The sequence below is a fragment of the Portunus trituberculatus genome, chromosome 37 (genome assembly GCF_017591435.1).
Source record: "Portunus trituberculatus isolate SZX2019 chromosome 37, ASM1759143v1, whole genome shotgun sequence".
Classification (NCBI taxonomy): domain Eukaryota; kingdom Metazoa; phylum Arthropoda; class Malacostraca; order Decapoda; family Portunidae; genus Portunus; species Portunus trituberculatus.
Window position 1 is genome coordinate 19,667,421 of NC_059291.1, and position 27,293 is coordinate 19,694,713.

Below are 27,293 nucleotides of genomic sequence, written 5' to 3' on the forward strand. Positions count from 1 at the left end.
AATAAGAGTTAGATTTAAATTTTCTTAAGCATTGTAGAGCTTCTATGTAAATAACAGGGCTTGTGTAAGAGTTGGTAATAGTACAAATTCTTCCCAGTCTGAGTAGGTTTGCATCAAGGTTGTTAGTGTCACTGATGATGATCAACTTGTAAATAGAAGGTAAGTTTTTTTTTTTATGTAGGAGGGAAACTGGCCAAAGGCAACAGAAATAGTGATTAGAAAAAGGTCCAGTAAGTAGTGTTATTGGATAACTGATAATCTGATATCATTATTATGATAGATTATCACCGTAATTTACTCGCTAACACCAACCTATGGTATATGCCCTCACCATTACCCTTTACTTTCATTATCCTTTATATGGTATAGTGGCTAAGTCTACAAGTCCAATTATTTACACATCCTTATATCTTAATGTCTTTAATTATGTAACTGAAATTATGAAAATGTTATGTACATGTGCAGAGGTACATGGTGAGGTGAAATGCATGACACACTATCTGATGAATGTGAATAATTTTCCAAATTGATTTGATTATGTTTAAAATCAAGTTTGATGCCTGTAATATGGCTTGTCGTTTGTGAGTCTAATAATAATGATAATATTTGTTTATTCATATTGCATCCTGATTGGTGAAAATGCACATGGTACAATGTATTTATGTATTATCAAACATACATCTTAACCTGTACCCTGCGAGCGATGACACAGTGTCGGTAAAAAAATCCTCAAAAGTGCAGGCGATGCACATTATGCGTCGGCATATTAAAATATTAATAGAATATTCCCAATGCATTACTGAGTGCTCATATTCTGACAGAGTCATCCCTGAAGGCTGCTTGTGCTTTGTGTAAGTGCATACCCTCGGGCATGGCTTGCCTCTTGACTCGCCACTCGCGCCTCCTGCAAGGGTGGTGTGTGTAGAAAAGGCTTGGATCATACATGTTTGGGCTGATTACCATGAAACTTTACATGTACAACAGGTACTTAGAACCCATTTTTATAAACGGGGCCACAGGGAACATGTTAAGTATACACTCAGCCCGATGGAGATATATTACAGTTTGATACTATGGTGCCACATGGCACCAGAACAACATAGTAGACCAGATTTGGGATGGTAAGGCTACCTCTTTTATATTTTTCTATTAAGAGTTTGTTTCTCCTAACTAGTAGTAGATTACAACTTCCAACCTAAACCAGGTAGCCAATCAATGCTAGGAGAACCGGGGGTTTCACTGAAAGAAACCATGCCCAACTATTTCTAACCTTACCCAGGATTCAAACCCAGAGCCCTCCCGATTATGAGTGACGCACTAACCACTTTGCTATTAGACTATGTGTATGTGTGTGCAGTGGTCTTTGTGTATTTACCTAGTTGTATATTACAGGGTTTAAGCAGGGCTCATAGTGACCTGTCTCCATATCTACATTTATCCAACTTTTTCCTTGTGTGTGTGTGTGTGTGTGTGTGTGTTGTTTGTGTGTAATTCACCTCGGTCGTCTGCTGGTCACACAGCCAGTCTTTCTCACTACAGAGCGAGCTCAGAGCTCATAGACCATGTGTGTATTTACCTATTTGTATTTACCTATTTGTGTATTACAGGGCCCGAGCTAAGCTCTCTGTGTCCTGTCTCCTTGTCCATTCCTGTCATATCTCTCTTTCATCTGATTGACACACACCGCGTCAACGACATCACTGCTCAGTTTATTCCACTTATCAATGCTACGATGCGGGAAACTGTATTTTCTCACATCATTTAGACAGATGTCTTTTATTAGCTTTTTTCCATGTCCTCTGAGATGATTACTTGTGGTCACCTTTATCAACTCTCTGTCCAGTATATCAATCTTGTTCACCAATTTATACATAGTTATCATGTCTCCTCTTGTTCTTCTCTCTTCTAATGTGGTCAGCCCCAGCTTCCTCAGTCTTTCCTCATAGTCTAACTCCCTGAGTCCTGGTACCATCCTTGTTGCCAGCCTCTGTACCCTTTCTACCTTCTTCACATTTTTCTTCATATGCGGTGACCAGACACAAGCTGCATATTCTAACTGGGGTCTTATTAAGGTACATAATATCTTCTTCATCATTCCTTCATCTAGGTAGTGGAACGCAAGGCCAATATTTTGAAGCATGTTCTATGTTTTCAAAAAAATCTTGTTAATGTGTTTCTCCGGTGACAAAGTGTTTTGCATGGTTACTCCTAAGTCTTTCTCCTCATTGGTCTATTTAATTTTCTCATTACCCAGCCTGTAATCCCAGTTTGGTCTGTATCTACTTCTTCCTATTTTCATAACATGGGTCTTTTCTATGTTAAATTCCATCTGCCACTCCTTACTCCACTCATATATTTTATCAAGATCTTCCTGTAACTTGTTACAATCTTCCACATTTTCTTACTCTCCTCATAATTTTAGTATCGTCCGCAAACATGTTCATGTAACTGTCAATTCCTACTGGCATATCATTAACATAAATCAAAAACATGATGGGACCAAGCACTGACCCTTGTGGAACTCCACTGGTTACCTTCTTCCACTCGGACTTCCTTCCTCTCACCACTGTTCTCATTTCTCTTCCCATTAAGTAATTTTCCATCCATTTTGCTAGTTTATCATTTACTCCTCCAATCTTCTTTAGTTTCCACATCAGTCTATTGTGTGGTACTTTATCAAAGGCCTTTCTCAAGTCCAGGTAGATAGCATCCACCCATCCCTCTCTATGTTGTAGTATGTCAGTCACTCTTGAATAAAAACATAATAAATTGGATACACGATCTTCCTTTTCTGAAACCAAACTGTCTTTCACTCAGAATGTTTTCACTTTCTAGATACTCACTCCACTTAGCTTTAATTACTTCTTCACATACCTTGCACAATATACTAGTCAACGATACTGGTCTATAATTTAGCGGTTCCATTCTACTACCATTCTTATATATAGGCACAATGTCAGCTCTTTTCCACTCTTTCGGGACTAATCCTGTTTGTATGGAGGTTTCCACAATATCAAATACAGGGTTCAACAATTGATCCTTACATTCATTTAGCAACCTCCCAGATATGCCATCAGGCCCCATTGATTTATTAATATCCAGATTGCTTATAATTTTCCTTACATCTTTCCGTAGGCCTTCCTCCCATAAAATGCTCCTCCTTTGTAAACACTTTGCAAAAGTTGTTGTTCAAAATTTCAGCTATATCTCCAGCATCCTCATATACTTTTTTACCTTTTCTATTGCCTCCCTTATATTTAATTTTCCATTTATGAATTTGTAAAACATTTTGGGTCACTATCACAGTTTTCCACCACCCTCTGTTCATATTCCTTCTGTGCTGTTCTCCTTACTTCAACATATCTATTCCTTGCTGTTTTGTAAACTTCTCTTGATAATACATCACTGTTTTTCTTAAGTTTCTTCCATGCCTTTTCTTTGTTCTTTTTGCTTCTTCACAATTTCTATTAAACCACTGTTTATTATTTAAAGTCCTCTTTCTGTAATATGGCACAAACTTTTCACAGCAGAGTTATACAAATCCATAAATTTATCGTATTTCAATTGCATATCCTTTCCTGGTATACCACGGACCAGTCAATTTCATTAAAGAACTCCCTTATATGGTTATAATTTGCCCTAATATAATTTAATTTTTCCTCCTGCGTTCCACAATCTTATTCGTGCTTAATTCCATATCCAGCTCAAAGCTTAGGACATCATGATCGCTTTTCCCAAGGGACATTTATGTTCAATTTCCTCTTTTAGAGAGATGCCCCTGGTAAATACCAAATCCAACCTTGCTGCAACATCTTGTCCCCTGCACCTTGTTGGTGATCTCACCCACTGTGTCATCAAGTTATTTGTTGCTACCTTTAACAATTCCTCTGCCCACTCACCACCATTCACCACTTCGTAGTCTTCCCACACTATTTCTTTACAATTAAAGTCTCCAACTATCATCACTCTATCCTTTCTGATGAGTTCTTGCTTCATTCTGTCTAGAGTATTTCTCATCACCATTTGGTACTGTTCATATTCCCAAGCATTGGTTCTGGGTGGTATGTATACTGTTATAATATTAATGTCCCTCTTGCCATCTGTTATAAGCATACTTATCACTTCCTCATTTCTCTTACTATAGTTCACCTCCTTCACTATCAGATCTTCCTAGTTAGTAAGAACCATTATACCACCACCTCCTTTATTTTTCTATCATTTCTCCATACTTTGTAGTGTTTTACAACAAACCAGTCTAGCTTTATTTCGGGCCTTAGCTTTGTTTCCACTATACACATTATGTCCGGTTCATTATTTCTTAGGTAATCCATACATTCTAGCCTCTTAGACAGAAATCCATCTATATTCATGTAAGTCACTTGTATTCCATTCCTAGTCTCTTTCTTCCATGTAATGTCTATTCTGCCTGTTTTATCCACCACTTCTTTAGCCTCCCATTTCTCATCCTCCAAAAAACTTGGTCTTTTCCTCCTCTGTTCTTTCGTCATTCCTCTCTTTCACTTCAGTTACAAGCTCTTTCATTTTCATTCGCTCATCCTGTGACATATTTCTTCTTATGTAAATTGTTTTGTTTCCTCAGAGTCCTTAAGTTTCCAAGCCCTCCTCAACAAGGCCTCAGCTGCCACCTGAGACTTTAATTTCAATTTTAATGGTCTATTCTTGCCTTCCTCAAAAGCTCCCAATCTCACACTTTCTTCTACCTCAGCATATAGGTCCTCTTCCTCCACAGAGATCTTATTCAGTAAAGAATTAATCCTGTCATTTTCCTTATTCCTCCTATCCTGCCAGTTCTGTTAGTTTCCTCCTCAATCCTGTTATGATCACACATTTTTTCTTTTCAGCAATATTTCTCACCACATACTCATTTTCTTTTAGTGCCTTTACCATTTCACTCTGCATAATCCTTTTATTTTCCTCTTCCTGCTTTTTCACTATCTCCCTAAAGGACCTTTGTACCTCCTGATGTTCATGGTTCACTTCTTTCATCCTGGCATCAAATAGATTAAGGCTTCCTCCTTCCTCAAGTCCCCTTCGGATATTTTCATCTCTATTTCTAGGAGTTTAGCCTTCATCTCTTCACATTGTTTCCTTAGGTGTTGGTTTTCCTTCTCCATTTCTACTTTTTCCTTCAATAGCTCTTTATTCGCTATTGTTAACAAATTGATCTCATTTTTGAACGAATCATTCTCGGCTATAACTCTATCCAGTTTTTCTTCTATGGACAAAATGTTTAGGAACTTACTTTCCAGTGCTTGGATTCTTCCATCCATATCTAATTTCTCCAGTCCTCTTGGAGTAGTTACAAAACCTTCAAAATCTTTGGGTTGCCTAGGGGTAGCCGCCATGTTTGCTATCGTCAGCTGATTACGGCCAAAACAATCACCGCCCACACTCTCCTCTCAGGGACCACTCTCCATATCCCTCACTTTCAACACTATGCGACAGTAGGACATTAACAGGACACTAACTCAGAGGTACCCGGGCCCTGTAACACCATAGGTATTTTCACTTCTTCCGTCCGCAGCGGAGACGAGCTGTCCTCTCTCAGTGTGTGTGTGTGTGTGTGTATTTACCTAATTGTATTTACCTAATTGTAACATACGGGAAAAGAGCTATGCTCGTGTTGTCCCGTCTCCATATCTATTAATGTCCAGCTTTTTCTTAAAATCATGAATATTCCTTGCGTTGACCACTTCCACGTCTAAACTATTCCATGCTTCCACCCTTCTATGAGGGAAGCTATATTTTTCACATCTCTCCTATAAGTGGCCATTTTAGTTTTTTCCCATGCCCTCTCGACATTCTTCCATTCCACATACACAGATCTTCCCTATCCATTTTTCCATGCCAATCATCACTCTGTATATTGCTATCAGGTCTCCCTTTCTTCTGTTTTCCAGGGTTGGAAGTTGCATTCTTTTCAGTCTGTCTTCATAAGTCAAATCTCTTAAGTCAGGCACCATTTTTGTTGCAGCCCTCTGTACTTTCTCTAGTTTCCTTATGTGTTTCTTTAAGTTCGAGCCCACTGTATTGTTGCATATTCAAGCCTCGGTCTTATCATTGCAGTAATTATTTTCTTCATCATTTCTTCATCTAGATATACGAACGCCACTCTTATGTTCCTCAATAAGTTCAATACTTCTCCAATTATTTTGTTTATATGTCTCTCTGGCGATAGGTCATTGGTAATTGTCACCCCAAGGTCTTTTTCTTCATGACTGGTTTTATGTCTTCATTTCCTATCTTGTACATACTCCTGATTCTTCTTTCACTCTTGCCAAACTCTATTTTCTTGCATTTTGTCGTGTTGAACTCCATTTGCCATGTACAGCTCCATTTCCATATTCTGTCCAAGTCTTCCTGGAGTAGTTCGCAATCTTTGTCACATCTCACTTTTCGTAACAATTTTGCATCGTCTGCAAATAGGCTCACATAACTGGACACCCCATCCACCATGTCATTTATGTAGACTGCGAACATTACTGGTGCCAACACTGATCCCTGTGGAACTCCACTCTCCACCAATCCCCATTCTGATGGTCTGTCCTTAATTATTGTTCTCATTTCTCTTCCTACCAAAAGTCTTCCATCCATTTTAGTAAACTGCCATGCACTCCTCCTACCATTTCAAGTTTCCAGATCAGTCTCTGGTGTGGTACCTTATCAAAGGCCTTTTTTAAATCCAGATATATTCCATCAGCCCAACCATCTCTTTCCTGTATTACATCTATCACCCTCGAATAGTAACATATCAGGTTTGTCGTGCATGAACGCCCTTTTCTAAAACCAAATTGACACTCACAAAGTATGTCATTTTTCTCCAAGAAGTCTGTCCATCTAGTCTTCACCACCCTCTCACACATCTTAGCTACCACACTTGTAAGTGACACTGGTCTATAGTTCAATGGGTCTCTCTTGTTACCTGATTTATAGATTGGGACAATGTTAGCTCTTTTCCAGTCTTGGGGCACTACGCCTTCCCTTAATGAGGCATCAATTACTTCACAAACTTTTTCTGCCAATTGCTCCTGCATTCTCTTAAAATCCATCCTGATACCCCATCAGGTCCCACAGCTTTTCTCACTTCTAAACTCCCCATCATGTTCTTGATCTCCTCCACCGTTACTTGAAACTCCTTCATAATTGTGTGTGTGTGTGTGTGTGTGTGTGTGTGTGTGTGTATTCACCTAGTTGTATTCACCTAGTTGTAATTTTACAGGGCCTGGGTATCATACTCTTGTGGCCCCGTTTCCATATTATCTACACACATCCAACTTTCCTTTAAAACTATGCACACTCCTTCTTGACACCACCTCCTCACTCAAACTATTCCACACCTCCACACATCTCTGTGGGAAACTATATTTCTTCACATCCTTCAAGCATATTCCCTTGGCTATCTTTTTACTATGTGATCTCGTAGTTCTATTTAAGTTTTCCTCTCTCAACATCATTTGTTCATTATCCACTTCATGCAAACCATTCAACAGTTTATAAACCTGTATTAAATTTCCTCTTTCTCTTCTTTGTTCCAAGGTAAGCAAATTCATTTCTTTTAATCTCTCCTCATAGGTCATTTCTGCCAATTCAGGTACCATTTTTGTTGCCATTCTCTGCAATCTCTCCAACTTCCTTATATGCTTCTTTTTATAAGGGGACCACACCACCCAAGCATATTCCAATCTTGGTCTAATTACCGTACTAATTGATTTCTTCATCATATCTTTATCCATATAATGAAAGGCTAATCCAATATTTCTAATCAAATTATATGTTTCTCCAAACATCTTGTCAATATGAGCCTCAAACTGTCCATGGTCTTGTATTATCACTCCCAAATCCTTTTCCTTTTCCACCTTTTTCAACACAACTCCTTCACCCATCTTGTATGACCTTCTTGGCCGTCTTCCACTCTTCCCCATCTCCATTACATGACTTTTGCTCAGATTAAATTCCATCTCCCACCTCTTGCTCCACTCCCAAATCATATCCAGATCTGCCTGTAAAATTTCACAATCTTCTTCACTCTTCACATACCTACACAACTTCGCATCATCCGCAAACAAATTAATATAACTGTTTACTCCCTCTGGCATATCATTAATATAGACAAGGAAAAGTATTGGTGCCAGCACTGAACCCTGTGGGACTCCACTCTCCACCACCAACCAGTCCGACTTTGCATCCCTTATTACCGTTCTCATCTCCCTCCATCTCAAGTAGTTTTCCATCCACTTTAACACTTTTCCCTTCAGTCCTCTGAAATCTCTAATTTCCATAGCAGTCTCATGTGCGGTACCTTGTCAAAAGCTTTTTTTAAATCCAAATATACACAGTCCATCCATCCCTCTCTCTCTTGTATTTTGTCAATCACTCTTGAATAAAAGCTCAGTAGATTTGTTACACATGACCTCTCTTTCCTAAAGCCAAACTGATGATCCGATAATAACTTATGATCCTCCAGGAACCGTATCCAATATTTCTTTATCACCCTCTCACAAATCTTACCAACCACACTTGTTAAAGACACAGGTCTATAGTTAAGAGGCTCTTCTTTACTGCTTCCTTTATAAATGGGCACCACTTCAGCTCTTTTCCACTCTACCGGTACTTCCCTGGTTTCTAATGAGCACCTTACAATATCATATAATGGATCTATCAATTCTTCTCTACATTCCTTCAATGATTTGCCTGAAACTTCATCTGGTCCCATCGCTTTATCTTCGTTAAGTTCCTCCAACATTTTATATAACTCCTTTTTAGGTATCTTAATGTCATCCATGTACACATTTCCTTCTATATTCTGAGGCTTTACAAACATTGTTTCTTTAGTAAATACTTGTTGAAACCTATTATTTAGCAATTCCATATTCTTAGGGTCATCTACTATCCTTTCTCCTTTTAATCTTTCAATGGACTCTCTTTTTTAAGTTTACCATTTATGAACCTGTAAAACAATTTTGATGTTCCTTACTCTTGTCACAATATCTTTTCAAATGTTGTGTGTGTGTGTGTGTGTGTGTGTGTGTGTGTGTGTGTGTGTGTGTGTGTGTGTGTGTGTGTGTGTGTGTATTTACCTATTTGTGTATTACACCCAGCTAAGCTCTCTGTCCTGTCTCCTTGTCCATTCCTGTCTTATCTCTCTTTCATATGATTGACACACACCGCGTCAACAACATCACTGCTCAGTTTATTCCACTTATTGATACTACGATGCGGGAAACTATTTTCTCACGTCATTTAGACAGATGTCCTTTATTAGCGTTTTTCCATGTCCTCGTAGATGATTACTTGTGGTCACTGTTATCAACTCTCTATCCAGTATGTCAATCTTGTTCACCAATTTATACATAGTTATCATGTCTCCTCTTGTTCTTCTCTCTTCTAATGTGGTCAGCCCCAGCTTCCTCAGTCTTTCCTCATGGTCTAACTCCTTGAGTCCTGGTATCATCCTTGTTGTCAGCCTCTGTACCCTTTCCACCTTCTTCACATTTTTCTTCATATGTGACCAGACACTGCTGCATATTCTAACTGGGGTCTTATTAAGGTACATAATATCTTCTTCATCATTCCTTCATTTAAGTAGTGGAATGCAAGGCCAATATTTTGAAGTATGTTGTATGTTTTCCAAAAATCTTGTTAATGTGTTTCTCCGGTGACAATGTTTTCATGTTACTCCTAAGTGTGTGTGTGTGTGTGTGTATTCACCTAGTTGTATTCACCTAGTTGTAATTTTACAGGGCCTGGGTATCATACTGTGTGGCCCCGTCTCCATATCTACACACATCCAACTTTCCTTTAAAACTATGCACACTCCTTGCTGACACCACCTCCTCACTCAAACCATTCCACACCTCCACACATCTTTGTGGGAAACTATATTTTTCACATCCTTCAAGCATATTCCTTGGCTATCTTTTTACTATGCGATCTTGTAGTTCTATTTAAGTTTTCCTCTCTCAACATCATTTGCTCATTATCCACTTCATCCAGTCCATTCAACAGTTTATAAACCTGTATTAAATCTCCTCTTTCTTCTTTGTTCCAAGGTAAGCAAATTCATTTCTTTTAATCTCTCCTCATAGGTCATTTCTGCCAATTCCGGAACCATTTTTGTTGCCATTCTCTGCAATCTCTCCAACTTCCTTATATGCTTCTTTTTATAAGGGGACCAAACCACTCCAGCATATTCCAATCTTGGTCTAATTACCATACTAATTAATTTCTTCATCATATCTTTATCCATATAATGGAAGGCTAATCCAATATTTTTATCAAATTATACGTTTCTCCAAACATCTTATCAATATGAGCCTCAAACTGCCCATGGTCTTGTATTATCACTCCCAAATCCTTTTCCTTTTCCACCTTTTTCAACACTACTTCTTCACCCATCTTATATGACCCTCTTGGCGTCTTCCACTCTTCCCATCTCCATCACATGACTTTTGCTCAGATTAAATTCCATTTGCCACCTCTTGCTCCACTCCCAAATCTTATCCAGGTCTGCCTGTAAAATTTCACAATCTTCTTCACTCTTCACACACCTACACAACTTCGCATCATCCGCAAACAAATTAATATAACTGTTTACTCCTCTGGCATGTCATTAATATATACAAGGAAAAGTATTGGTGCCAGCACTGAGCCTTGTGGGACTCCACTCTCCACCACCAACCAGTCCGACTTTGCATCCCTTATTACCGTTCTCATCTCCTCCATCTCAAGTAGTTTTCCATCCACTTTAACACTTTTCCTTTCAGTCCTCCATAAATCTCTACTTTCCATAACAGTCTCATGTGAGGTACCTTGTCAAAAGCTTTCTTTAAATCCAAATATACACAGTCCATCCATCCCTCTCTCTTGTATTTTGTCAACCACTCTTGAATAAAAGCTCAGTAGATTTGTTACACATGACCTCCCTTTCCTGAAGCCAAATTGATGATCCGATAATAACTTATGATCCTCCAGGAACCGTATCCAATATTTCTTTATCACCCTCTCACAAATCTTACCGACCACACTTGTTAGAGACACAGGTCTATAGTTAAGAGGCTCTTCCTTACTGCCTCCCTTATAAATGGGCACCACTTCAGCTCTCTTCCACTCTACTGGTACTTCCCTGTTTCTAATGAACACCTTATAATATCATATAATGGATCAATCAATTCTTCTCTACACTCCTTCAATAATTTTCCTGAAACTTCATCTGGTCCCATCGCTTTATCATCTTTAAGTTCCTCCAACATTTTATATAACTCCTTTTAGGTATCTTAATGTCATCCATGTGCACATTTCCTTGTACATTCTGAGGCTTTACAAACATTGTTTCTTTAGTAAATACTTGTTGAAACCTATTATTTAGCAATTCCGCTATATTCTTAGGGTCATCTACTATCCCTTGCTCTCCTTTTAATCTTTCAATGGACTCTCTTTTAAGTTTACCATTTATGAACCTGTAAAACAATTTTGGATGTTCCTTACTCTTGTCTACAATATCTTTTTCAAATTTTCTTTCTTCCTCCTCCTTACCCTCACATACTCATTTCTTGCCACTCTATAATTCTCCTTATTTAGTATATTCCTGCTCTTTTTCCATCTTTTCCAAGCCACATCTCTTTTCCTTAGCCTTAACACAAGTTGCATTAAACCAATCCTTTCTTCCTTCCTCTCTCGGTTTATACTTTGGTACAAATTTCATAACTCCTTCTTTATAATATTTCATAAAAATCTCATATTTCTTTTGCACTTCTCTGATTTGTAACATCTCCTCCCAATCTAATTTTCTGAAATAATTTTTCAAACTTTCTGTGTCCATCTTTCTATAATTCAATCTACCACTCCTGTATGTCTCGTCCTTCCTTCGCTGTGTTGTTGCTATCTGCATTTCCATAACCACATGATCACTCTTTCCCAAAGGACACTTGTATTGTATATCTCCACATAGGTACACTTCTCTTGTTAACACCAAATCCAGTCTAGCCGGTTCATCATCTCCTCTATATCTAGTATTTTCCTTCACCCTCTGTTCCATCATATTTTCCATCATTAGATTAAGAAATCTCTCTCCCATGCTTCCTCTCCAACACCACTTACTAGATTTTCCCAATCCACCTCCTTACAATTAAAATCTCCTACTAGTATCACCTTTCTTTTTCCAGATAATACACTTTCCAAACTCTGTAAAGTATCCTTGATCATATTGTCGTATTCCTTAATGTCCAAGAATTTGTTTTAGGAGGTACATAGGTCACCATGATTATTAATTCTTTTCCATCACTTTTTATCCTTATGCTTATCACTTCTGTTGTTCTTCCCATACCAAACCTTATCCACATTTATTTATTTCTTCGTCATAATCATAACTCCTCCTCCACCTTTACTCTCTCTATCCTTTCTCCATATATTATATTTATTATGGATCTCTTCCACTTCTTCTTGTGTGTGTGTGTGTGTGTGTGTGTGTGTGTGTGTGTGTGTATTTACCTAATTGTATTTACCTAATTGTAACATACGGAAAAGAGCTATGCTCGTGTTGTCCCGCTCCATATCTATTAATGTCCAGCTTTTTCTTAAAATCATGAATATTCCTTGCTGACCACTTCCACGTCTAAACTATTCCATGCTTCCACCCTTCTATGAGGGAAGCTATATTTTTCACATCTCTCCTATAAGTGGCCATTTTAGTTTTTTCCCATGCCCTCTCGACATTCTTCCATTCCACATACACAGATCTTCCCTATCCATTTTTTCCATGCCAATCATCACTCTGTATATTGCTATCAGGTCTCCCTTTCTTCTGTTTTCCAGGGTTGGAAGTTGCATTCTTTTCAGTCTGTCTTCATAAGTCAAATCTCTTAAGTCAGGCACCATTTTGTTGCAGCCCTCTGTACTTTCTCTAGTTTCCTTATGTGTTTCTTTAAGTTCGAGCCCACTGTATTGTTGCATATTCAAGCCTCGGTCTTATCATTGCAGTAATTATTTTCTTCATCATTTCTTCATCTAGATATACGAACGCCACTCTTATGTTCCTCAATAAGTTCAATACTTCTCCAATTATTTTGTTTATATGTCTCTGGCGATAGGTCATTGGTAATTGTCACCCCAAGGTCTTTTTCTTCATGACTGGTTTTATGTCTTCATTTCCTATCTTGTACATACTCCTGATTCTTCTTTCACTCTTGCCAAACTCTATTTTCTTGCATTTTGTCGTGTTGAACTCCATTTGCCATGTACAGCTCCATTTCCATATTCTGTCCAAGTCTTCCTGGAGTAGTTCGCAATCTTTGTCACATCTCACTTTTCTTAACAATTTTGCATCGCCTGCAAATAGGCTCACATAACTGGACACCCCATCCACCATGTCATTTATGTAGACTGCGAACATTACTGGTGCCAACACTGATCCCTGTGGAACTCCACTCTCCACCAATCCCCATTCTGATGGTCTGTCCTTAATTATTGTTCTCATTTCTCTTCCTACCAAAAAGTCTTCCATCCATTTTAGTAAACTGCCATGCACTCCTCCTACCATTTCAAGTTTCCAGATCAGTCTCTGGTGTGGTACCTTATCAAAGGCCTTTTTTAAATCCAGATATATTCCATCAGCCCAACCATCTCTTTCCTGTATTACATCTATCACCCTCGAATAGTAACATATCAGGTTTGTCGCATGAACGCCTTTTCTAAAACCAAATTGACACTCACAAAGTATGTCATTTTTCTCCAAGAAGTCTGTCCATCTATTCTTCACCACCCTCTCACACATCTTAGCTACCACACTTGTAAGTGACACTGGTCTATAGTTCAATGGGTCTCTTGTTACCTGATTTATAGATTGGGACAATGTTAGCTCTTTTCCAGTCTTGGGGCACTACACCTTCCCTTAATGAGGCATCAATTACTTCACAAACTTTTTCTGCCAATTGCTCCCTGCATTCTCTTAAAATCCATCCTGATACCCCATCAGGTCCCACAGCTTTTCTCACTTCTAAACTCCCCATCATGTTCTTGATCTCCTCCACAGTTACTTGAAACTCCTTCATAATCCCTTTCTGTTCCATTACCAGTGGTTTGTCAAAAGCAGTCTCCTTTGTGAATACCTTCCGAAAGCATCCATTCATAGCCTCTGCCATTTCCTGGGATCTTCACTGCATACTCCATTTACTTCTAAACTTTCAATACTTTCTATTTTTGATGTTGTTGTTCACATGTCTGTAAAAAGCCTTGGTTGGTCTTTACATTTATCAATTATATCCTTTTCTTGTTTCTTTCTTTCTTCTCTTCTAATCAACACATATTCATTTCTTGCTCTTTTGTAACTTTCCCACTGCTTAATCCGTCTTTTCCTTCTCCACCTCTTCCATGCATCCTCTTTTCTTGTTCTAGCCTTTTCACATCTATCGTTAAACCAGTCCTGCTTTCCAACTTCTATGTTGTCTTATTGGTACAAATTTTTCTCACCTTCTTTGTATATTTTTATAAATTCCTTCCACTTTTCATTTGCTCCTTAGCACTCTTGAATTTCATCCAATTTGTCTCTTGAAAGAATTTCTTTAGGTTTCCAAAATCTGTCTTGGCATAATTCCATCTTCCCACTTTATATTCTTCATTTCTTCTAGATTTCTCTTCATCTATCACCTTGAACTCCAAAACTGCATGATCACTCTTGCTAAAGGGCACTCCACCCTCATCTCCTCAATGACCATTGGCTCTGTACTAAAGACCAAGTCCAGTCTTGACGATGCTCCTCTCCTCCAAACCTAGTATCTTCTTTGACCCACTGAGTTAACACATTTTCCATTGCCAGTGTCAATAGTGTATTTCCCATGTTGTCTCTGATCCTTCCATTGACCAGTCCTCCCAACACACCTCTTTACAATTAAAATCTCCCATCATTATAGTTCGTTCACAGCCACCCAACATTTCTTCCAGACATGTTCCTGTATCACTTATCATTTCTTCATATTCCTGTACTGACCATGCATTTGTCTTAGGTGGTACGTACACCACTATGTAGTGCCTCTTTTTCCTTCATTAGTTTCTGCTCTGATCTTTAGCACTTCTGCCTTTCCCATACCTTTTTTCACTTGATCCACCTTTATATCTTTTTTAACCAGCAACATCACTCCTCCTCCCATCTTACCTACTCTATTTCTTTTCCAAACATTATATTTCCTTCTCCAACCATCATCAGGTCTTCTCCTCTCTCAGTTTTGTTTCAGTAAGACCCACAATATCTGGGTTCTTGTCCTCAAGTAATCGTTGAGTTCTAAAATCCCGATATCACTCCATTTATGTTGAATACATTACATTTCGCTCATATGTAAGTTTCTTTAGTCCTTTCTTGCTGTACTTTTCTGGGTTATGAACCACTTCCTCAGTCTCATATCCAAGATTCTCCAGAAAACTCTTTCTTCTCCTCTTCTGTCCTCTCTTCATTTTTTTCAAAGCCTCCTTTCTCAACTCATTTAACTTTATCACCTTTTTATGTTTTTCTCTCTCCATTTTACTCGGTGTCTTATCCTCCTCCACACCAAATATCACCACACATCTCTTTTTGTGTGTGTGTGTGTGTGTGTGTGTGTGTGTGTGTGTGTGTGTGTGTATTTACCTAATTGTATTTACCTAATTGTAACATACGGAAAAGAGCTATGCTCGTGTTGTCCCGCTCCATATCTATTAATGTCCAGCTTTTTCTTAAAATCATGAATATTCCTTGCGCTGACCACTTCCACGTCTAAACTATTCCATGCTTCCACCCTTCTATGAGGGAAGCTATATTTTTCACATCTCTCCTATAAGTGGCCATTTTAGTTTTTTCCCATGCCCTCTCGACATTCTTCCATTCCACATACACAGATCTTCCCTATCCATTTTTCCATGCCAATCATCACTCTGTATATTGCTATCAGGTCTCCCTTTCTTCTGTTTTCCAGGGTTGGAAGTTGCATTCTTTTCAGTCTGTCTTCATAAGTCAAATCTCTTAAGTCAGGCACCATTTTGTTGCAGCCCTCTGTACTTTCTCTAGTTTCCTTATGTGTTTCTTTAAGTTCGAGCCCACTGTATTGTTGCATATTCAAGCCTCGGTCTTATCATTGCAGTAATTATTTTCTTCATCATTTCTTCATCTAGATATACGAACGCCACTCTTATGTTCCTCAATAAGTTCAATACTTCTCCAATTATTTTGTTTATATGTCTCTCTGGCGATAGGTCATTGGTAATTGTCACCCCAAGGTCTTTTTCTTCATGACTGGTTTTATGTCTTCATTTCCTATCTTGTACATACTCCTGATTCTTCTTTCACTCTTGCCAAACTCTATTTTCTTGCATTTTGTCGTGTTGAACTCCATTTGCCATGTACAGCTCCATTTCCATATTCTGTCCAAGTCTTCCTGGAGTAGTTCGCAATCTTTGTCACATCTCACTTTTCTTAACAATTTTGCATCGCCTGCAAATAGGCTCACATAACTGGACACCCCATCCACCATGTCATTTATGTAGACTGCGAACATTACTGGTGCCAACACTGATCCCTGTGGAACTCCACTCTCCACCAATCCCCATTCTGATGGTCTGTCCTTAATTATTGTTCTCATTTCTCTTCCTACCAAAAGTCTTCCATCCATTTTAGTAAACTGCCATGCACTCCTCCTACCATTTCAAGTTTCCAGATCAGTCTCTGGTGTGGTACCTTATCAAAGGCCTTTTTAAATCCAGATATATTCCATCAGCCCAACCATCTCTTTCCTGTATTACATCTATCACCCTCGAATAGTAACATATCAGGTTTGTCGTGCATGAACGCCTTTTCTAAAACCAAATTGACACTCACAAAGTATGTCATTTTTCTCCAAGAAGTCTGTCCATCTATTCTTCACCACCCTCTCACACATCTTAGCTACCACACTTGTAAGTGACACTGGTCTATAGTTCAATGGGTCTCTTGTTACCTGATTTATAGATTGGGACAATGTTAGCTCTTTTCCAGTCTTGGGGCACTACACCTTCCCTTAATGAGGCATCAATTACTTCACAAACTTTTTCTGCCAATTGCTCCCTGCATTCTCTTAAAATCCATCCTGATACCCCATCAGGTCCCACAGCTTTTCTCACTTCTAAACTCCCCATCATGTTCTTGATCTCCTCCACAGTTACTTGAAACTCCTTCATAATCCCTTTCTGTTCCATTACCAGTGGTTTGTCAAAAGCAGTCTCCTTTGTGAATACCTTCCGAAAGCATCCATTCATAGCCTCTGCCATTTCCTGGGATCTTCACTGCATACTCCATTTACTTCTAAACTTTCAATACTTTCTATTTTTGATGTTGTTGTTCACATGTCTGTAAAAAGCCTTGGTTGGTCTTTACATTTATCAATTATATCCTTTTCTTGTTTCTTTCTTTCTTCTCTTCTAATCAACACATATTCATTTCTTGCTCTTTTGTAACTTTCCCACTGCTTAATCCGTCTTTTCCTTCTCCACCTCTTCCATGCATCCTCTTTTCTTGTTCTAGCCTTTTCACATCTATCGTTAAACCAGTCCTGCTTTCCAACTTCTATGTTGTCTTATTGGTACAAATTTTTCTCACCTTCTTTGTATATTTTTATAAATTCCTTCCACTTTTCATTTGCTCCTTAGCACTCTTGAATTTCATCCAATTTGTCTCTTGAAAGAATTTCTTTAGGTTTCCAAAATCTGTCTTGGCATAATTCCATCTTCCCACTTTATATTCTTCATTTCTTCTAGATTTCTCTTCATCTATCACCTTGAACTCCAAAACTGCATGATCACTCTTGCTAAAGGGCACTCCACCCTCATCTCCTCAATGACCATTGGCTCTGTACTAAAGACCAAGTCCAGTCTTGACGATGCTCCTCTCCTCCAAACCTAGTATCTTCTTTGACCCACTGAGTTAACACATTTTCCATTGCCAGTGTCAATAGTGTATTTCCCATGTTGTCTCTGATCCTTCCATTGACCAGTCCTCCCAACACACCTCTTTACAATTAAAATCTCCCATCATTATAGTTCGTTCACAGCCACCCAACATTTCTTCCAGACATGTTCCTGTATCACTTATCATTTCTTCATATTCCTGTACTGACCATGCATTTGTCTTAGGTGGTACGTACACCACTATGTAGTGCCTCTTTTTCCTTCATTAGTTTCTGCTCTGATCTTTAGCACTTCTGCCTTTCCCATACCTTTTTCACTTGATCCACCTTTATATCTTTTTAACCAGCAACATCACTCCTCCTCCCATCTTACCTACTCTATTTCTTTTCCAAACATTATATTTCCTTCTCCAACCATCATCAGGTCTTCTCCTCTCTCAGTTTTGTTTCAGTAAGACCCACAATATCTGGGTTCTTGTCCTCAAGTAATCGTTGAGTTCTAAAATCCCGATATCACTCCATTTATGTTGGAATACATTACATTTCGCTCATATGTAAGTTTCTTTAGTCCTTTCTTGCTGTACTTTTCTGGGTTATGAACCACTTCCTCAGTCTCATATCCAAGATTCTCCAGAAAACTCTTTCTTCTCCTCTTCTGTCCTCTCTTCATTTTTTTCAAAGCCTCCTTTCTCAACTCATTTAACATTTCTCTTCCTTTTCACCGAGATCTCTTCTCAACCAAATCTTCCTTGTTGTTTCCTGCTGGGCTAGCCTCCATGACTTCTCCACCAATTCATCTACATCCTTTTGTGACTTAAGTTTGATTCTTATTGGCCTCATACCTTCTCTTGTGAACTTTCCAATTCTATGGAAGTCCTCTATTTCTTGTACTAGGTCTTTTCCTCCTCCTGCACCACATTAATGATATTATTTATCACCTTTTTATGTTTTTCTCTCTCCATTTTACTCGGTGTCTTATCCTCCTCCACACCAAATATCACCACACATCTCTTTTGTCTACAGTTTCCTCACCAATGTCTCATTTGACTTAATAACCTTCACCACTTTCTCAGCTATCTTCTTCTATGATCTGTTGATCTATAATTTCAGCAAGGCCCAAAGTTTTCTCCCAGACTCTTTGATTTCCTTTTCCAGACTTGCAACTTTGTAATTTACCTCCTTTCTTTCCACTTCCTGACTTTTTTCCATTCAGCCTGCTTCTCCATCACTTTTCCTAGAGATTCTCCACATTTTTCGCAATTCACTTTAATTAGCTTAACTTCCTCTTTCAGTGCTGCATTTTCCTTCTTCATATCGGCACAGTCTCTTTACATTGTCATAACTCGTTTCCAGGCCCTCATACTTTTCAAACAGTTTTTCAATTTTACCTTCTAACTCCAGAATTTTCTTCACATAAGCGCTCTTCTCCATTATTCCTTGAAACCCTGTGAAGTCTGATTCATCTTTCGAGTTCACGGCCGCCATGTTGCGCAGATGTAAACAAACCAGCTGATGGCTCAAACGCAGGCTACAGTTTATATTTACCTTCACTGGACATTATTTTGCTAATCAACAGTTAACATGACTATATGGAGACGGGACAAACATTACCAGCTCCTTTCCCACCTTGGTTACTCTTAGGTAACTGTAGAATTATAGATGATTGCTCTGAGCTCAGCGACCACCTCCGCCATCGACGATGTCCCGTGTGTGTGTGTGTGTGTGTGTGTGATCAGTGGTGTATAGTGACGGGGGAGCAGTCCATCTCTCTACAAACATTCCTTGGTTAGTGATATTCATGTGTTCCACAGTATCACATTTGAAACTATAGAAGTTGAACATTTGAAATAATTGTACAATGATGTAGTACATACAGACATGTCAGGCTGAAGAATTGCTTCAATATCAGTTGAGAATTTGGAAGAACTATACAAAATTTATTGCATATGGCCAGATGTGAAGCCTAAGATACACACCTGTATACTTGTACCATCTTTAACCCTTGTGCCGTGGTGATCGTTCATGAACGATCGCATCAGTATGTTTCGTGCGGCGGTGGTTGTTCATGTAATCATGATTTTTCGCGCCACTTCTTTAAACTTCCCGTTTTCTTACTCAAGTCGGAGGGCGAGTGTATGTATCAGGCAACACTGTCCACGAGCTGAGTTGTCAGTTTTGCTATTTCATCTCAGTCTAGGCTCACATCTTTCCATCTTGGAGGAGACATCTGGCAACCCCCATGACACTGCGGGTGGAATGTCCCTTCTGCATAAGGGGAGATATCACAACAACGAGATGGATAGTGATATATACAGTGCTTACTCTAATTTTGCGATACGCCAATTTTGCGACCAAGGACCAAAAATTGCCATTTTTAAAATTTCCCCATCTTGCTCCTTTCTCCCGGTATTGCGAGTGGTGGCAGGAGAGAGTGTTCCCGCAAATGATATAATACTGTATAGGCAATATTTTGTTCATTTATTCATATTTATCATATTATACTATACAGTAATACTCCTCTTAACGAAGAGGTTAAGGGGTGTCAAAGCTGTTCGTAGAGCGAAAATTCGTTAAGCAGACATAATTTTCCCATAGGAAATAATGGAAATAGGGGGGTATGTGTTCTGGGCTAGTCCCCAACATACCACATGGGTTAAAAAAAAGAAAAATTATATATATGTTTGGCAGCATATTGGGCCACCGGTTTACCACTACTTTTATGATGTCATATGAGTCATTGGAAGTTAGAGGAGCTACGTACAAATTCTCTCACATTCTCGCATTTATGTTCACAAAACAATATTTCTATTAGCTTTTTGGAGCTGGATCCAAGATTCTTTAATGTCTGTTACCATCAAGGTGGTTGCAGGACAGTGAGACCCTCACGTTGACGTGATAATATATATATTTTTTGGTCAAAACCTGTTGACAAAGGCACTACGATAAAATACATACAAACAATACAATAAGCGTGTTTCCCTTTGGCAAGGATGCAGGTGAAATAATTAGGACCCCTCGACGGGTTGAATCCTTATATTACATCCACATTCCCACCAAATGAGAAGGGCTGTGATATAAGTACATATATGCTACGTTTTGTGAGACTAAATACATTATGCGACACTAAATATGATAAATACACTCATAGGATAGCGTGGGTAACACGATATCGCCTGAAGGACAATGAACTTATGTGTTCGGGTCTACGGCACGTTACAAGGAGATGACGATGTTAACGTGTACTCTGCGATAACTTGTTGAGGACTGCTCCTTGGTGTGGCCTGGCATGAGGCAGTGAACTCATCCGCTGACCCAGGAATTCTCTATCTATGAGACAGGTCTCAGCACTTCCTATCTTGTAAACAACTTCCATTGCTCTCTCTCTCTCTCTCTCTCTCTCTCTCTCTCTCTCTCTCTCTCTCTCTCTCTCTCTCTCTCTCTCTCTCTCTCTCTCTCTCTCTCTCTCTCTCTCTCTCTCTCTCTCTCTCTCTCTCTCTCTCTCTCTCTCTCTCTCTCTCTCTCTCTCTCTCTCTCTCTCTCTCTCTCTCTCTCTCTGGCGATAACACTCCCCCTGTTGAGGTACTCGGACCTCGAAACCATGCTCATGGGGCGTCGCTGCGGTGGATACCTTCTAACTGGCAAAGTTTGGACACTGGGCATGTGAGGACAGAGTTTTCTGTCTTCACCTTGACTTGGCAAACAAGGCCATCTTCATTTGGTATCACTTCTAGTATTCTGCCAAGCATCCATTGACTTCGAGGTAGGGGTTGATCCGTGATGAGTACGATGTCGCCAGGGTGCCAGTCGCATTGAGTTCTTAAGGGTCCTTGTCTTTGCCGGAGTGTAGGAAGATATTCCTTGAGCCACCTTTTCCAGAACTGATCTGCTATATACTGAGCGTGTTTCCATCGACTGCGGTATGTGTCTGCTACAGTCAGGTCATTGCCCACAGGGAGGGAGTCAGCCCCCAGCCAGAGTAAGTGAAGTGGTGTTAGTGCTGTAAGGTCGTTGGGGTCGTCGGACACAGGAGTGATAGGTCTTCCATTAACGATTTCTTCCACAGCGCAGAATAGTGTATGAAGGCGTTCATCATCCAGTATTTGGGAGCCTGTTACTGGCTGAAGGACCTTCCTTACTGTCCGGATTTGGCGTTCCCATACTCCACCCATGTGCGAAGCCTTTGGTGGATTGAATCGCCATTCTACTTGGCGTCGGAGGATAACGTCTCTGACTATGTTATTATAATGCCAACTGCTCACTGCTTCCTTTGGTTCACGGGTGGCTCCAAGCCAGCTCTTCCTCATTCCTGTGCTGGTCACCATTAAATCAAGTTAATGAGTGTTTAGCTGTGTATCTTCACACATAATTGTGTCAATAGTTAGCTGCACTGGCTCCCTTTTGGCTTTTAGACGATCTGCTAGACCACGCATACAATAAGATCTATCACTACCTGAATCTAAGAGGGCGCCCGTAATGATGGAGTTTCTTGGGTCTTGGCTCTTAGCTCCCACCGTCACCTTTACAATGGGGAGAACTACTCTGCTTGAACTTCTACTCCTCAGTCATGCCTTATGATAGAGAGTACTCGGTGTTGAAACATCCTCGTCTCCTGTTTGTCCAGTGCTGAACCATCTGAAAGGATCCTTTTTGTACTTATTAAGGGCCACCAGGGTGTTGAATTTATCTGTACTTTCTTTCTGTGAGGAACTAGTTGCTTCAGGGTTAGTATTACTTGTGGATGGGTCTGGTGGCATAATGGCCCGTAGCAGCACCTGTCTTAATCTCTTATGAAGGAAAAGAGGGGTGTCTCCACCAAGGTGAGTTCCTTTTAGTCCTTGAGGAGCATTTGGGAGCCTCATTGATCTGCCATGAATATGGCTATCTATTGTATTTCCTGTGAAATGTAACAAGCGAGAATGAAATTCTAGGCAGCCATCAGTACCACACAGCATCTTTTGGGGACATGTTGTGATCCAGTGATTATTAGCCAAAGCAAGACAAACACCCCTGCTCTCGTCGCACTAGTGAGAGGTGGTTAGTTGTATTCATCTCAATGAAGCACCTACATGTGTCGATGGGATGGTGTCCCTGACACAGCGAGCACTGTGTCTGACTTCTGTTCGTCATCCTTGACATTGTGGTCATCAATCCCATAGTCTTCCTATTTGGTAAGGATTCATATGACGAGTTTGCACGTTGTCTGTTTGAATCTTCTATTGGTTCTCCGTCCTTCTCAGCCTTTCTGAGCAAGTTTTTTGTGAATGTTAACAACCACTCGGCATCGCACGAGGTGCCCATGTTCAGTTCTTCGTGTTTATATGACTCATCCACGTAGTCTTCTCTTAGTTTCCCTTTAAATCTCCCTGTTATGATGTGCATAGATGCATATGTTTCAATTTAATTTTCAAGTTCCTCACGCAGGTGCTCAAGGCATCCACGAAAAGGCGCAAGCCTTTGATATCGTTCATCCTCAGGCTTGATCCCTAACATATTCCTTTGATCAAGTGTTGAATGTATGTACGTTTGTTACCATGTCTGGTTTCCAGTAAGTCCCAGGCCTCTTTATATCCTTCCTTGGGATCCTGTAGTTCCTGACAACCGCACAACTCTTGTTTTGCTGGGCCAGAATAGGCTGCGATCAGATATCCCAACCTTTGACGTTCTGATATTCCATCCTCTTGAATGTGACCTTGGAATGCGTGCTTGAACCTCCAGTAATCTGCACAAGAGCCCTTGCTGAACGTGGGCAATGGCTTCTGAGAAAGTTTCAAGGTGGTTAGCAACTCCTTCATCCATCCCTCATTCCTCAAAGTGACAGTCGGTTCCTGGTTTCCAGGTGGTTTTGATGACCTGGTTGAGTTATTATTGCCCACCTCCTGTCTGCTTGTAGAGGGTATAGTCAGGTTGGTCGTGCCAGTACAGTCTCGGACAGTACTCTCATACTCCCCCTGGTGAGACTGTCCTGGTTCGGATACTGAAGAGAAGGACGAGTTGCCTTCACGCCCAGAAGCTGTTTCCGATTCAGTAATAGGAGAGATTTCTTTAGCAGTCAAGGTTGGCATTGCTCTACCATGTCCTGTTTTCTTCACTGCACGTAGCTGATTTACACTTTCGTTGAAGCTTCTCACTACGGTCGACATGTGAGTAAACATCTGTTGTATTTGTTAACTGCGTTCAAATAGCTGTTCTGTGATATCCTGATCCTCCGACATCGTAGTGGAGTTCAAGTCCTTCTCACTCTGCCATGGATGTGTGATGTTGTGGCAGTCTTTCAATTCTACCATCTGTTGATTCCAGGCCTTTCTCCATCATTGGCTCCATGTCTACGTCTCCAGGAACAATGTCTTTTGGCTCAAGCTCAGGTGAGCTGGCCTTCTCAGATTTGTTTTCTTCCATGTTGGAAGGTAGTGCTGTCAGTAGATGATAACGATGATGTCTGTAGGCTTCCACCAAGTTTACTATGGGTACTGGCGGCAAAGGTTACACACCATACGTGTGTCAGCAGAAGATACACACCATACGTGCGTCCGCAGAATTACGCACCATACGTGCGTCAGCAGACATTACACACAATATGTGTGTCAGCAGAAGTGGCTCAATAGCCTGATACCAGTGCCTTGGTAAATGCGCAGACAGCAGTGAAGACACTCTCGTCACTTGATCCCTACACTACAAATAACTTACAAGCCGGTTGTGAAATACGATAGATAAATCCCTTAGGAAGTTCTTGACGTCGTCTAAACGTCCCATTCACCTATCATAGCTCTTTCTAACTCAGCATCTATAAAGAGAGAGAGAAACTCGATCTCATGACCTAATCCATTGTCGCTGTTGCCTGACAATGTGTTTCTCACTCTTTAACGCACTTCTTATCCTTATAAACACAAGTCAACAATTACTAATATTTACACTGACTGCGGAATTTGATAAGTGATCCCCGTAGAATTTCGTTCATTGGGTACGTAGGTACGTTCACTGTTTGTCACCATTTCCTATCCCTTATACACACATAAACACAATTAACGATCACCACGGTACAAACTGGGTATAGATTGCGCTAAGTGAATCCCGTAGAGTTTCACTGCATGCACGTAAATATGTGCTTGTAAGTTTGTCGTCATTCAATGATACACACACACAAATGAGTAACAATCACTGGTGCACCAACTAATTGTTGAGTATGACAAGTAGATCCCGTAGAGTGTTACTGAGTGCACATAAATATGATGTTCATCACTGCTTGTCACTGTCACGGTAGGCCTGCAAATATCCTATTTCACCGTTGTCGTCACTGTCGTGTCGTCGTGGACCTTACGTTTTGATGTTACTGCCCATCAAGGTGGTTGCAGGACAGTGAGACCCTCACGTTGCCGCGATAATATATATATTTTTTGGTCAAAACCTGTTGACAAAGGCACTACGACAAAATACAAACAAACAATACAATAAGCACGTTTCCCTTTGGCAAGGATGCAGGTGAAATAATTAGGATCCCTCGACGGATCGAATCCTTATATTACACCCACATTCCCACCAAATTAGAAGGGCTGTGATATAAGTACATATATGCTACGTTTTGTGAGACTAAATACATTATGCGACACTAAATACGATAAATACACTCATAGGATAGCGTGTGGGGTAAATACGTATACGTCTGAAGGACAATGAACTTACGTGTTCGGGTCTATGGCACGTTGCAAGTAGATGACAATGTTAATGTGTACTCTGCGATAGCTTGTTGAGGACTGCTCCTTGGTGTGGCCTGGCATGAGGCAGTGAACTCACCCTCTGACCTCATCCGCTGACCCAGGAATTCTCTATCTATTAGACGGACTCAGCACTTCCTATCTTGTAAACAACTTCCATCGCTCCTTCTATCCCTCTCTCTCTCTCTCTTGCTCTACTTCTCTTCTCTCCTCTCTCTCTCTCTCTCTCTCTCTCTCTCTCTCTCTCTCTCTCTCTCTCTCTCTCTCTCTCTCTCTCTCTCTCTCTCTCTCTCTCTCTCTCTCTCTCTCTCTCTCTCTCTCTCTCTCTCTCTCTCTCTCTCTCTCTCTCTCTCTCTCTCTCTCTGGTGATAACAACGTAAGAGCAACCTCTTGCAGCGAAATGGCATCCATGAACGCTTGGAGGGCCGGTGACAAGGTTGCTCTGAGGTTGCTGGGAACACCACCTCTGGAGGTGGTGTTACTGTCTTATATATGCATTTATGTTCACAAAACAACATTTCTATTAGCTTTTTACAAACCTTGCCCCAAGAAAGGATTGTTTTGTAATGCATAAAGTGAAATCTTACATGGAATACCAAAAAATAAAGCAGAGATGAGATGAGCCACAGACGAAGCGGGAGACTTGCACCACTCGGCCGCTTCTTCTTCTTCTTGTGACCCATTTAGCCTGCGTGTTGTCTTTCCCCATGATATTTGTTTCCACTCCTCTATTGCCTGCTATAATGGATATCATATCTTAATATTCATATACGTTCATGCCATGAGGATAACGTCGACTCCGTGGCACTGAGTGACTGAATTATTAATGAAATACCGCAGATTTCATTTGTAATTCACTATCACTCAGTGCCACGGAGTCAAGGTTATCCTCGTGGCATGAGCGTATATGAATACTAAGATATGATATCCATTATAGCAGGCAATAGAGGAGTGAAAACATAAACATCATGATGAAAGTAACACACAAGCAAAAGGGTCACAAGAAGAAGAAGCGGCTGAGTCGCCGCAAGTCTCCCACTTCGTCTGTGGCTCATCTCATCTCTGCTTTATTTTTTGGTATTCCATGTAAGATTTCACTATATGCATTACAAAACAATCCTTTCTTGGGGCAAGGTTTGTAAAAAGCTAAAAGAAATGTTGTTTTGTGAACATAAATGCATATATAAGACAGTAACACCACCTCCAGAGCAACCTTGTCACCGTCCCTCCAAGCGTTCATGGATGCCATTTCGCTGCAAGAGGTTGCTCTAACCTTGTTAAAGAATCTTGGATCCAGCTCCAGGAGCGCTAGAGACAGAGGCGGGGAGCCAGCCAATCACAGCGAAACTACCGCGTTCAGTCCCTCACCCAGCAAATTCAAACCCAGAAAATTTGCTAAAACGGATGTGGTTGTACGTTATGCTGATTTTTGGTCTAACTTTATATAGTACGTTAAACAGAAAATTCGTTAAACAAACGTTTGTTAAGCGGAGTGTTACTGTATTATCATTACATATACAGGTAACACCCCTCTAACGAAGGTTCACACAACGAAATTTCGCTACAACGAAGGTTTCGTTTTACTACCATCTGCTCGTTTAACGAACACCAAACTCGCTTTAAGGAAGTTTTATCTAGGTAATTTTTTTTTCCAAATTTGAAA

General features: G+C 40.1%; 1 protein-coding gene across 1 annotated transcript in view; it reads left to right on the forward strand.

Annotated features, from left to right (window-relative positions):
- Positions 1-27,293, forward strand: part of LOC123514151 (rho GTPase-activating protein 190-like) — a 523,040-nt gene that overhangs the window by 151,607 nt on the left and 344,140 nt on the right. The window contains exon 15 of the mRNA XM_045271800.1: positions 19,658-19,706. Coding sequence (XP_045127735.1) covers positions 19,658-19,706 — 49 coding nt within the window. The remainder of the gene's footprint in view (positions 1-19,657; positions 19,707-27,293) is intronic.